This window comes from Phascolarctos cinereus, unplaced genomic scaffold, assembly GCF_003287225.1.
Source record: "Phascolarctos cinereus isolate Bilbo 61053 unplaced genomic scaffold, phaCin_HiC Scaffold_2;HRSCAF=192, whole genome shotgun sequence".
Lineage (NCBI taxonomy): Eukaryota > Metazoa > Chordata > Mammalia > Diprotodontia > Phascolarctidae > Phascolarctos > Phascolarctos cinereus.
The window spans coordinates 35065790-35078268 of record NW_027555625.1 but is presented as its reverse complement, the minus strand read 5'-3'; the positions used below and the strand labels follow the sequence as shown (position 1 = coordinate 35078268).

Sequence of the window (12479 nt, the reverse complement as noted above, 5' to 3'; positions counted from 1 at the left end):
CAAATAAAAATGAAAATGACAATCTTATAGGAAAAAACTACAAAATGGCAGTGTGAAACATAAAAGATACATGAAAAGAGGAAAAAAATAATCCTTACACTCCATTTTACTGAGAGAAAGGGAGGTTTGTGGAAATCTATATGTTCCATGTAAATAAGCCTGTGGTCTTTACTAGCTGGAGAAACTAGCTCCCATAACTACCATCTGTTCTCTCCCAAAATAACAGCAGCAGCAGAGGGGAAGAACCCATAAGCAAAGTCTCGATTTGTCAAGCCTTCAAGCTTCTGGACAGCTCTGACCTGTATAAGCCAATTATGATAAACCACTGCTAGAACCCAGGAGTGAGATCAACTTTTTGAATGTCACATGTTTACAGCAGATCTAGTCTGAAGTTTACCTGTATAGGCTTCAGAAGGTCTTTAGAAATGAATACTCTTCTGTTTTCTCCAAGAAAACGGATGGAGGTGACGGGTCCTAAACCAGCCTTATCCAATAAGGATTTGTACAGCTAAAACAAAGAAAAATTTACACATACTTCTTGATTTGGGCATCAGTATAAATAACATCAGTAGAACTCTGAAAATTAGAACTAAGAGAAAACCAGAATATAGCTTTATTTATTGCAAATTTATTTACTGCAAAAGCAACAAATGTCATTGAAACCAAAATAACAATGAATGTGCATATGTGTACATGTATTCCAAACCAGAATAAGATCAGTTAAAGAAACATTATGGCCTTTAAAACAAAGTTTAAACCAGTAAGTACAAGGCAGACTTTTGGAACCAGAAAGCAGTGTAGCATAATGGAAAGAGTGTTTGAGGAGAAGGGGGCCCAAATCCCACCTCACCTAGCTTTGCGATAATGGACAAGCCGCTTAACCTGATCCTTGATTGCCTCTTCTGTAAAACAAGGGACGGGGGACACACCTGTGATTTCTGTCTAAAATGAGGGTTCTCTCTCTACCAAGGCAGGTAGGCACCTTCTCTGCAATTTAATAATCTTTAATAGTTTTTAATAGGTGTCAAACTCATCTGCTTTGACCAGATTAAAATGTAACAGGGAAATGTTTAGCAAAATAAAAGGGCATTAAAACCTATTGTTAATTTGTGTTTCTAAGTCAATATGTGGCCTGCAGGGATCTGTTTCTATTTGAGTTTAACCCTACTGGTCTAGGGAACTGAGAGATTAAGTGACTTGACCCCACCTTTCTGTCCCTTGAGACCAGCTTCTCTATCCACTATACCATGCTGCTTTCTTAGCTCTAAAATGGCCATAACACTACCACAAAGCGGCTGTGAGGTTCAATTTAGAAAATGTATGAAAAGTTCTTTTTTAACAAACCTTCAGTTCTTATTCAATCTTATTATGAAAAGCACTCTGCAAACTTTAAACCACTATATTAAGAAATTTTAGCCTCTCATTTTATAATCACAGAAACTGATTTTTATAAAAGTATCACAACTTAGAAAAACCTGAATCAGAACTCATTTGTTTCCAAACTTCACTATACCAAGTTGCTTCTGGATAATTCTGATATAGTCAATCAATCAAATGTTTGAAGTGCTCCAGCTACAAAAACTTACATAAGGATACTGTCATTGTGGACTACAAGTTTAAAAATCGTTACTGGCTACAAAAACTTAAATGAAAGAGTTTTAAGTCTCTGCCCCTAAGAAGTTTCCCTTGTAATGAGGATGTGGACCTCACAGCAGTATATAAGGAAGACATGTAAAAATAAACGCAAGGTAGTTGCTCAGGGGAGCTTCCTAGGGGGACCTAGAAAGACTTGATAAAGAAGGCAGCACTTTAAACTGCATCTTGAGCCAGGGATCCCAAGATGAGGAGGAGGTAAGGTATTCCAGGCATGAGACAGAACCAGAAAAGAAGAATGGAGAAGAGAAAGGACACCAGCCAGGAGGGGCTCTTCTAATTGTCTAGGCAACAAACCAAAGAGGGAATGAAGTTGGATGGTGACTATGTGAGTGGACAGGAAGGGGAACAGGAGAGAGATGTGGAGAAAGCACCAACAGAGATCTGGCAATACACCAGCAATGGGTAAACATGAGGAAGGAGAAGAGGACTGTACCAAATGGAAGGACCCAGATGACTAGAAGGATGGTGGTACCTTCAGCCGTAAGGGGAAAGAAAGTTCAGAAAACAAGTGATTGAAGAGAGTTTTGCTTTACACAGAGTTAGAAATGCCCACAGGACATCCAGTTTGAAATGTTCCATAGGCAGGCAGCTCATGCTGTAGAAATGAAGTTAAAAAGAGACTAGGGCTGGCTGAACAGATCTAAGAATTATCTGCAGAGGGATTAATAATAAAGGCCAGAAAGGGCAGCACCGGGAGACAGAGCACCAGCCCTGAAGTCAGGACGACCTGAGTTCAAATCTGGTCTCAGACTAAACACTTGACACTTAGTAGCTGTGTGACCCTGGGCAAGTCACTTAACCCCAACTACTTAAAAAATAATAATAATAATTATAAAGGCTGGGAGGATACAGAGAAAAGAGTTCAGCAAAGAGTCAGTCAATAAACACTATGCATCTATCACGTGCCAAGCATTATGCTAAGTACTGGGGATACAAAAAGAGGCAACAAACAAAAAACAAAAACCTCACAAAAATAAAAAATAGTTCCTACCCTCAAGGAGCTCACAATCTAATGGGGAAGACCACAAGCAAATACGTACAAATGAATTACATACAAGAAAATAGGAAATAATTCAAAGAGTAAAGGCACTAGAATTAAGAGGGATTGGAAAAGGGAAGATGGGATTTTAGCTGAGACTTGAAAGAAATGAAGGAGGCAAAAAAAACCGAGGTGAGAGTGATGCAGGCATGAGAATAAGCCAGGGAAAATGCCCAAAGCAAAGGGTCTTGCTGTTGAACAGCCAGGAGGCCAGCGTCACTGGATCGAAGAGTACAAGGCAGGGAGCAAGGTGTAGGAAAACTAGTAAGGGAGGAGGGGGCTGGATCATCAAGGGCTGTGAACACCAAACAGAGCAATCTGTATGATCCTGGAGACAACAGGTTGTCAGCCACTGGAGTCTGAGTGGGAGGGGGTGAAATGTTCAGACCTGCATTTTAGGAAAATCACCTTAACTTTAGTGGCTGAATGGAAGACAGCCTAGACTGGAGAGAGATGGGGCAGGCAGAAGGTCCACTCGGTACGGCAACAGTCCAGGCGCGAGGTGGCAGTGTCAGAGGAAAGACATGCTGCAAGGGTATAAGACTGCAAGCTCTTTGAGAGCAGGGGCTTTCTTGCCTCTTCTTGTATCCCCAGCGCTTAACATAGAGCCTGGAACATGGAAGGGGCTTAATGAACGTTGATTAATTTATTGACTAGATGAAAGTGAAAGGGCCTGTCTTGAGATACACCTACAGTTAGTTAAAAGAACCTAGAATCAATGAAGTCAAATTCTAAAGAAAAACAAGAATAAGCTAGAACTGAAAAATTAAGTGCTGATTTGTTAATATTATAATGGAATTAAAAGGGGGGGGCAGCTAGATGGCGCAATGGATAGAGCATGGGCCCTGGATTCAGGAGGACCTGAATTCAAATCCAGTCTCAGACACATAACACTTACTAGCTGTGTGACCCTAGGCAAGTCACTTAACCCCACTGCCTAGAAAAAAAAACCCACTGCCTAGAAAAAATAATAGAGAGGTGGAGATCAGGAGGAGTTCATTCTCTTACTATTAACAAGTTGTGTGACCTTAATCAAGTCACTTCATTTCCTTAGGCCTCATATCCTAAAAATATGGAAGACTAAAGTATCCCCTTCCTGTTCTAAAACAACGATCATTCTCAATGCAGACAATACTACTGCAGATTGCCAGCAACTGAGAACCCCCATGTCAAAAGACAGTCCGCTCTATTTTGAATTTTGGGGAAATTCTTTATATAGAGAGTCAAAAACTTGTCTTCTTAGGGATGTACAGAATAACCCTTGAAATATATTAAGACAGCAATCTTGTTCTCCTAAAGACTCCTTTTCTAAAATCTAAAAATGTTACTTCCCTCAATTGTATCTAGAAAACCAAGCAAATCCATCTGAAAAAGACTACTCTAAAAGTCAACAATATTTCTTTAAAGGAAAGGGAACCAGGACAAGAGTGTAGCTCTCTCCTAAAGGGAAAAAAAAAAAGGCCCTGGACAGGTTCTAATGAAAGGCCTGTTAGAAAGGCACTGATTTCTCATTCCAGGTCTTGGGGGCTGGAATCCTGGCTCTACTCTTGACTACCTGTATAATGTTGGGTGACCTCTCTAAGCTTCAATTTCCCAACTATCAAGTGAAGAGTTGGACTAGAGAAGCACTAAGGTATCTTCGAGCTCTGAACCTATGATCCCAATTAATGGAAAACCTGATAGTTATAGATGTGTAGGAAAGAACAAAGAATCACATGATAGAAAAATGGAAATGTTTCATAAAGTTAAATGGACAATCATTTTAAAAATGTGCTTTTTCCATTTCTGCCCTTTTCTTTTGTCCTTATGTTCATATACACAAATGAGACATGTCTAGAGAAGTAAAAATAAAAATAACCACCCAAAGTGTGGTTCGAGGGACCCGAGCAAAATCATCACGTGAAGGTGACTTCAGATGCCACTGCTCACTAATGAGTAATAACAAGACAGTACAAGTACAGAAGACCTGAGTTCAAGTCTTCCCCTCGACAGTCAGGTGAACTTGGAGAAACTGACTCCACTGCTCCAAATTAGCTTCCCCATTTGCAAAATGAGGGCGATAATGAACACTTGAGCTATCTACTCAGGAGAGGTACTCTAAGGATCAAAGCATAATTATGACTTCCTATTATAAAGAATCATATAAAAGAAAACTAATGATATTTTATATTTTCCTTGTTGTAACAAACTTTATTAGACTCAAATACCTACAAGTAAATGGTCACTCAACAGTCAGATTTTCATATGGCTGTGCCATGCCAATCAGTACCTTTAAAACAAACCTAGGAACTGTTCCAAATTTTCAACCTGCATGATAATCATTTTTTGGAATGCTTTCAAGCTCACAAATGTAAGTGTTCTGCCATCTTTCTGGGTGGCATCTGGCTCCTTCCTCTCCACCTCCATCTCCTAATATAATGAAACCAACAAGACCACAGATTTAGCAGCAGCCACCTAACTTCGCCATTCATTCAAACATTGGGTTCCACTGCTATTCTGTGCATCGACCAGCAGCACCCTCACGTTTGGAAGACAATCATCACACCGACAGGTGGTGTCTAATGGGATGCTTCCTTTCTTTGACCACCTTTACCTGTTACCTTTTCCCCTTCCTTACCTTACCCTCCCCTCCCCCCTTCCCCCAATCCTCTGAACCTAGTTAATCACCTTCATTTTTCCTCCCTCCCCCAGCCTTTCCTGGGCACCCACTTCAGTGCTGTCCTCATTTAGACTTCCCGTGAAAAGAAAGAGAAAACGTGGCGTCAATGAGCCTGGGTTCAAATACCAGCTTTGCTGTGTCCTTCCTGTATCATATGGCCCTGGGGAACTCATCTAATCTCTTCTTTTCTTTTCTTTTTTTTTTTAGGCAATTGGGGTTAAATGACTTGCCCAGAGTCACACAGCTAGTAAGTATCAAGTGTCTGGTCTGAGGCCAAATTTGAACCCAGGTCCTCCTGACTTCAGGGCCGGCGCTCTATCCACTACACCACCTAGCTGCCCCTCATCTAATCTCTCTATACCTCAATTTCCTCCTGTGTAAAATAAAGGGATGGGGGTGGAGGGAGACAAACCTCTAAAGGTCCCTTTTTAGCTGAATAGGCTACAACTTTCTGCCATGCCTACTTCATACATCCCAGACTAGATTACCAACCTTGGTGACCGTCTTTGTTTCTATTCCTGGAGAGCCTTGCTAGAACTCAATAACAAAATTATAGTGGCCCAGTCACCAAAAAGGGGGAGAAAAAAATCAGGCTTTCCAACTTTGTTTGGTCCAAAAGCTGCTGCTTAGCAATCCTTCCGGTGAACTCAAACAAACATTAAGTGCCTACAGTGTACAAATCCTTTGATTTCTCTCATGTGGATTCCCTAGACACTGCTTCAGATTGTCACTAGGTACCCTATTTCATCCCCTCATCTTGTATGTCTGGAAAATGATCTTCTTTTACCAACTTCACAAATCCCCTTCTACCGCTCTGAAGAGTCTCTCTCTCTCTCTCTCTCTCTCTCTCTCTCTCTCTCTCTCTCTCTCTCTCTCCCCCAAGAGCTTCCCATTCCACCAGCTAAAAATATATTCCAAATATTCTTTGAGACTCAGGTCAGTATCACTTAAATATACTGAGGGATAGTTAAGTCTATTTATGCATATCTCAGATCCAATTACTACACTTATTTCATTCAATGGCCAACTAACAACCAGCTGATAGTTACCCTGGAGACACAGCTTAAGAATCTGGGTTCTAATGGCAGACCTAGGTGACAGCAGAAAGCTTCAAATAGGCAAAAGCCAACCTGACCAGTATCTGGGAGGGGGTCAGGGAGGACGGCGGTTTGTGCCTGCGACCCCTGCTCCTGGGGGAGGCTAGGGGGAGAGTCCTGAGCTGCAGTAGGGTAAGCTGACAAATGTGTCAGCACCAAGGCTGGCACAAACACGATGAGTCCCCAGGAACAGGAGCAAAAGGCTAACAAAAACTAACAAAGAAAAAGGCCTAAGCAGGGTCACACTGGCCCAGGTCAGAAAACCAGAGCAAGTTAAAGCTTCCGTGCAGATTTGTACTGGAAATGAGTCTGTAGTTTCAAAAACAGAAAAGCAAGAAGGGGCACAGAAAGGAGTTCGGAGGGCCCCACCAATCAAAGTTTAGCCAGGCTCACATGGCCCCTACACAACCTGTCCCAATCCCGATCTCTCCCATTCTCCTTTCTCTGCCTTCAACAGGAACAGCTCACCTAGTCTAATGAAGCCCCTTCTATCTCACTTCACTCCTTCCACTTTGTTCAGTCTCTCAAACAGAGCTGCTTGCCCTAGTTTCATAGCCCTACCTCTCCTGTCACAATGCCATATGCAACTACTGACTGTCTCCCATCAGCAAACTTCATCTCCAGCTTCTTTTTATTAAGATCAAACAGCCGCACACAGCTCTGAGAGGCCCTAGGAGAAACGCAAAGTTCAAGCAAAAACTCCAGCCCCTGTCCTTATGCAGCTCCCATCCTTGGTCTCTGAACCATTAAGCTGAGGTCCAAATTCCTATCTTCAGACTTTGAAGGAGACCCAATTAAAACCTACCTCTTTCTACATCCTTACCCTCTAAACAGAGCCACTAGCCATTTCCCCCCTGTACTTCTTCTGTCAACTTTCTTATTCTATTGAATCTGCAGGATTTAGAAGGTGAGGAGCCTTTATTTAGATTTAGTAAGTCCTCACTGTGTGGGTGAGGAGAGCTTCTTGGAACTCCTGCCTCACGGAAAGCTGTCCTACCACTCCATTCTCTGGACTCTGTGAGTCGTTCCCCTCCCCTCAATGTTTTACTGGCTCCTACTGAGTCTGTCATTTCTACCTCACCTTTACAGTTCTCCACAATCTGGCTTCAACTACCCTTTTCAACCTCTCCTATCCTGTCCTTTCCCCTTACCTGAGGGTGTACTGCCCAAAGGAAGGTAAATTTTGATGGCCAAAAGCTACCTAGTTAGTGTAGGGTTTGCTGGCTAGATTTTTTCCTCAAACACCAAGCCTTAAACCCAATTCACTCTGGAGCACATAGATTGGACAATAGGTCCCTGCCCAAGCACCATTTGATGGTTATTTTTTGGGCCCTCCTGGCTCAGAGTGAATGTGAATAGTAACTATTTCTCTTTTGGCCAGCAACCCTGAGCAACCCTCCCAGTTGGACTTCTTTTTTTTTTTTTAAATAAAGGGGCCATCCCTGGACTCATTCCTCAAAGAGGCCTATTCACTAAATGGGTGTTACCTCACTCAAAGTGAGAACCTTAAAAGGGCCAGGGTCTCCCACTGCATCCTGGGCCGTCTCCAGTCTTCCTGATGACTGTCTGGCCGCTGGACCCAGATACCTCTGGAGTAGAAAGTGAGGCTGGTGACCTTGCACAGCCTTCCCTCAAATCAAGGTCAACTGCAAGTCATGTCACCACCTCCCTGACATCATGGTCCTCTTCCAGAACAAAGGACGAACCACAAGCACGACCCTTTTCAACACTATGTTAAACACCTTTTCTAACGTGAACCCAATTCCTAAGAATGCAATAATTCTCCTACGCACACACGCACGCATGCACACTCCTTCCAATGCGGCATATTGTAGTGGCTCACTATTCTCCAGGACCATCCCCGTACACACTGATACTATCTAAATTCATCTTATCTTTCAAGGCTTAGCACAAATGTCATCTTTTCTACAAAATTATCTCTGAACCACTCAGAGATCACGAAGAGATCACTAGCTAGACAGTACAGATGAGACAGCTATGGACAAGATGACTTCTGAAACTCCTTCCAATTCTGTCACTGATGATCTGACTTTATTAACACCTCCAGTAGCTCCTCCTCTGAAATCACACATTAACTTCCTTCACTCACTTCAACTGTGGCAGTCAGAGAATTCCCCGGAAAGGCAATAGTTCCAAAGCTCAGAGGGGGCCCTCTATTCTACAAGCCTCCTCCACACCCTTGTACAGAGAAGGCTGAGGTATGTACCAGCACACCCACTTGAGCAATGACATCCCTGAGGTTGGGCCACAGAAGCCCAGCCAAATTCTTAGGTTCCACAAATCAGCACAGGTTTCATATTTTAGAGTGTAGAATACCATGATGAACATCTGCCAGATTTCGAGAAACTATCAGACTTAAATCCTAGATTTAAAGAAACTACACAAAGTCAAAATAAGTTAATTTAGAAAAGGAAGACGTTAGTGAAAATCCTAATTAAAATATTTCTTAATGATTCTGTACCTCATCCCTGAATTTCATTTACCGTCAACTAACAAGAAAGAAATGTACCTTGAGTTATTTTCACTTATATTCAGGATAAAGGTATACTTGGCAATCAAGGAGGGCAGCCGACTAAGCTGTTTTCAAATATCTATGTTTCCCTCCAAAATCAGCACAATGATGACATCTGTGAGACGCTGAAGAAGTTCTGTTATATGTCACCTGGGAAGGTTCAGAAGGCTTTTACTCACTATTGCAGGCCACTGCACAATCTCAGCCGACTGCCGCTCAGCCAAAACCAGGTTATGTTCCACTAAAAAGGCCTTCCTTTGAAGGCTATATACTTCGATCCATCTTCTCTTCTTCCATGATTCTCCATCAAATTCCACACACACCTAGGAAGAGGGGGAAGAGAAAACTTAAGTGAAACAGTAAAACAAACCAGTCAACAGTATAAAGACCCCATGGTCACTGGCCCTATGCCACACCTCAAATACGTATATTTCTCACTTTATTTTCCCCTGTTCTTTCCCCACCATCTACTATTATAGCATGCTTTCTTGATCATGATGGATACAGAAAGTAAACCAGGATTTCTGGTCTGCAAAACCTTTAAACCAAACAGTCAATCAAATGAAAAGAAGTATGGTTCTTAGGGCTGCAAGTTAAGTATGCCATGAGAATTTCTGAGGACTTTCTACACTCCATGAGACTACTGGCCAATATCACCTTTCTTCCTCCCTTAGGCCTAGTACAATCACATGGCATATGGCAGGTTTTGGCAAATGCTAGAGCAAACCTGCAAATCTTAACAATCTAACGGCCAATGGTTTTCAGAATATTCTCATATTTAATTTCAGTGAGCTGAGACTGGAGAAAGCACTGGCTCTGGACCTCTTTGCCAGTCCCTCGCTGTGACTGTGGACAAATCAGTTCCTAAGCCTCACCCCAAGTGAGAAGCCTCTTTAGTAGCTTCAGTTCCCTCATCTGGAAAAAGTGTAATAGTATTTGCATCAGCAACCTCAATGTGAGCCGCAGTGCAAGGAAACCCTGGAGTCAGGAGGACAAGTGTTTGAGCTTCCTGTGAGGGGACTAATAAAAGACTTGCACGAAGGAAGGGAGGGAGGGCTTCCGAGTTAGTATGGAAAGCTGCCCCGGTCTCCACCGACCGGTTAGTTTTGCTGAACTGTTTTGGTTTTCTCATTGTTTGTTTAAGACATGGCTCTCTGCGAGAATACAGGAGGAAGGAGTAGATTGGCATTGATTAAAAAAAATATTTAAATAAAATACTTGTACCTAACAGGGTTGTTTTGTTGTGAGTAAAGTGCTAAAAAAATGTGAACTATTTATTATTCCATTATAGCAGGTTACTGTGAGGATCCAACCAAATGTAGGTAATAAAATGCCTCATGAAAACTAAAGCCTTATATAAATGTTAGTTATTACTTCCAAAACACTAGTTATTTATCATGTAACTTAGGAAGTCACTGTACCTCTGCACCACAGTTTTCTCCTCTGGATGAAATGGCCGTCAAGTCCCTTCCAGCTCTCTATCTACGATGGGACTTCTGAATCAAACATTCCCCAAACACTTGCTTAGGAACCCCAGACAGACTTCAAAAAGTAGAAGTCCTGTATTTACAGGCTGAGCACAAGAAAGGCTGTCAGAGGCCAACTCTCTCAGAAAGGTTATGGGACTCAGTGGGGCCCACAACGTTAGTAAGTGACTGAGGCAGGATGTGATACCAAGTCTTCTTGACTCCATCTCTCTATCTATGACACCATATGACTCCGCTCCCTAATGGGCTTCTTCTACTCATTGGTTTGGGAGCTATGACAAAAATCAGAGAATTTTTGAGCTGGAAAAGACCTCAAAAATCACCTTACCCAAATCCCCTTATTTCAAAGTTAAAAAACCTCTAAGCACTACAGATACTGTTTAGCCACCACCCAGGTCAACCCAATAGTGTGTGGGATAGTACAAAAACTGACCTCTTTACTACAAGCAGTCTCATGTTACAATTGCACAAGGGATAACTGAAAAAGTTAGAACAGTGATCAACAAGTAATGGGACATTGTGATTTTTCAATTCTACAAGAAAGGAAGATTTAAGTTAGTTCTTAAAAAAAACATCAACAACAATACGGGGAAAATGCTCCAAAATGCTAATGAGAAATGCAAACATAATTTTAAAAAATGGCTATGGGAAGATACGCACATTAATACTACTAGTGAAACTGAAATGGTTCAACCGTTTTAGATTTGGAAGTGAGGAAAGCCACTAAAACTAAACTGTCCATATACCTGAACCTAGGTATTCCACTACTGAGCACATACCCCAAATCAAATCAAACAAGCACTAATTAAAACACCTACTAGGTGCCAAGCACACGAGATATACTCACAGAAGTGAAACAGGCCCTTCAGAGCTTACATTCTTTTGAGAGAAACATATATATAAAAGTATGTCTTCCCCCTCCCCCCCACTCACTCTCACAGCCCCACCCTGCTTCAGGCTCCCATCACTTTACACCTAAACTACTGCCACCACCTCCTAACTGGTCTTCCTGCTACCCCCTCCCCCCCACTCCCCTCCAATCTATCTGCCACCCAGGTGCCAGTGATTTTCCTAAAACGCAGGCCTGCCAATGGCCCCCACACACCCACACAAACTCCACGCTCCCCAATCAGCTCCCGAATCAAATATGAACGCCTCTGGCATTGGGAGCCTTTCAGAAGCTGATCCCAACCCAGCTTTGGAGCTGTCTTCCCCTCCGAACACCGTATGTGCCACTCAGGAAGGCCTGTTTACTGTTCCTCATACAGGACACCCCGTAGCTTGTCTACATATCTGAACTGTTCCACAGCTGCTTTCCTATGTTGTATACACCCCCCATCTCCCAGCTGGACTGTGACCTTAAATTCAGAGATCACTGCACATTTGTCTTTATACCACCAGCACCTAGCAGAACATCAAGTATGTGTGGGGCTTAAAGGCACTGAAATGGGAGATGACTAGAGGCCATGAATAGACCAGGATGGCTGAAGGGGAACAACGCACAACGAACCTGGAAAGGTAGGTGGGAAGCAGACCGTGAAGGCTTTTAACTGCCAAACATGTACACACAGACATACATGACACAAAGGTAAAAACTCACTGAACTTCAACATAGTGTTCGACAAACCCAAAGATTCGGGATTTTGGAACAAGAAATCACTATTTGACAAAAACTGCTGGGAAAACTGGAAAGCAGTTTAGCAGAAACTCACACCTCACGCCGTATACCTGTGATATGGTCAAAATGGGTCCCTGATTTATACATAAAGGGTGCCATAATAGGCAAGTTAGGGAAGCATGGATATTTTTAGTGGTCAGAACGATGGATAAGGGAAGAATTTATGACCCAACAAGCGATAGAGAGCATTACGGGAGTAAACTGGATAATTTTGATTACATCAAACTTACGTTTCTGCGCAAACAAAACCAATGCAGCCAAGATTAGAAGGAAAACAGGGAACTGGACAAAAAAAATTTTACACCAAGTTTCTCAATAAAGGCCTCATTT

General features: G+C 42.3%; 1 protein-coding gene across 4 annotated transcripts in view; it reads right to left on the bottom strand.

The window, feature by feature from the left end:
* The window catches only part of KDM3A (lysine demethylase 3A), a 115311-nt gene that overhangs the window by 83937 nt on the left and 18895 nt on the right, over window positions 1–12479 (bottom strand). For all 4 annotated transcript variants that reach the window (XM_020969453.2, XM_078149292.1, XM_020969454.2 and 1 more), the window contains 2 exons: window positions 9164–9307; window positions 398–508 (listed from right to left, as the gene is read on the bottom strand). In XM_020969453.2, coding sequence (XP_020825112.1) covers window positions 398–508; window positions 9164–9307 — 255 coding nt within the window. The remainder of the gene's footprint in view (window positions 1–397; window positions 509–9163; window positions 9308–12479) is intronic.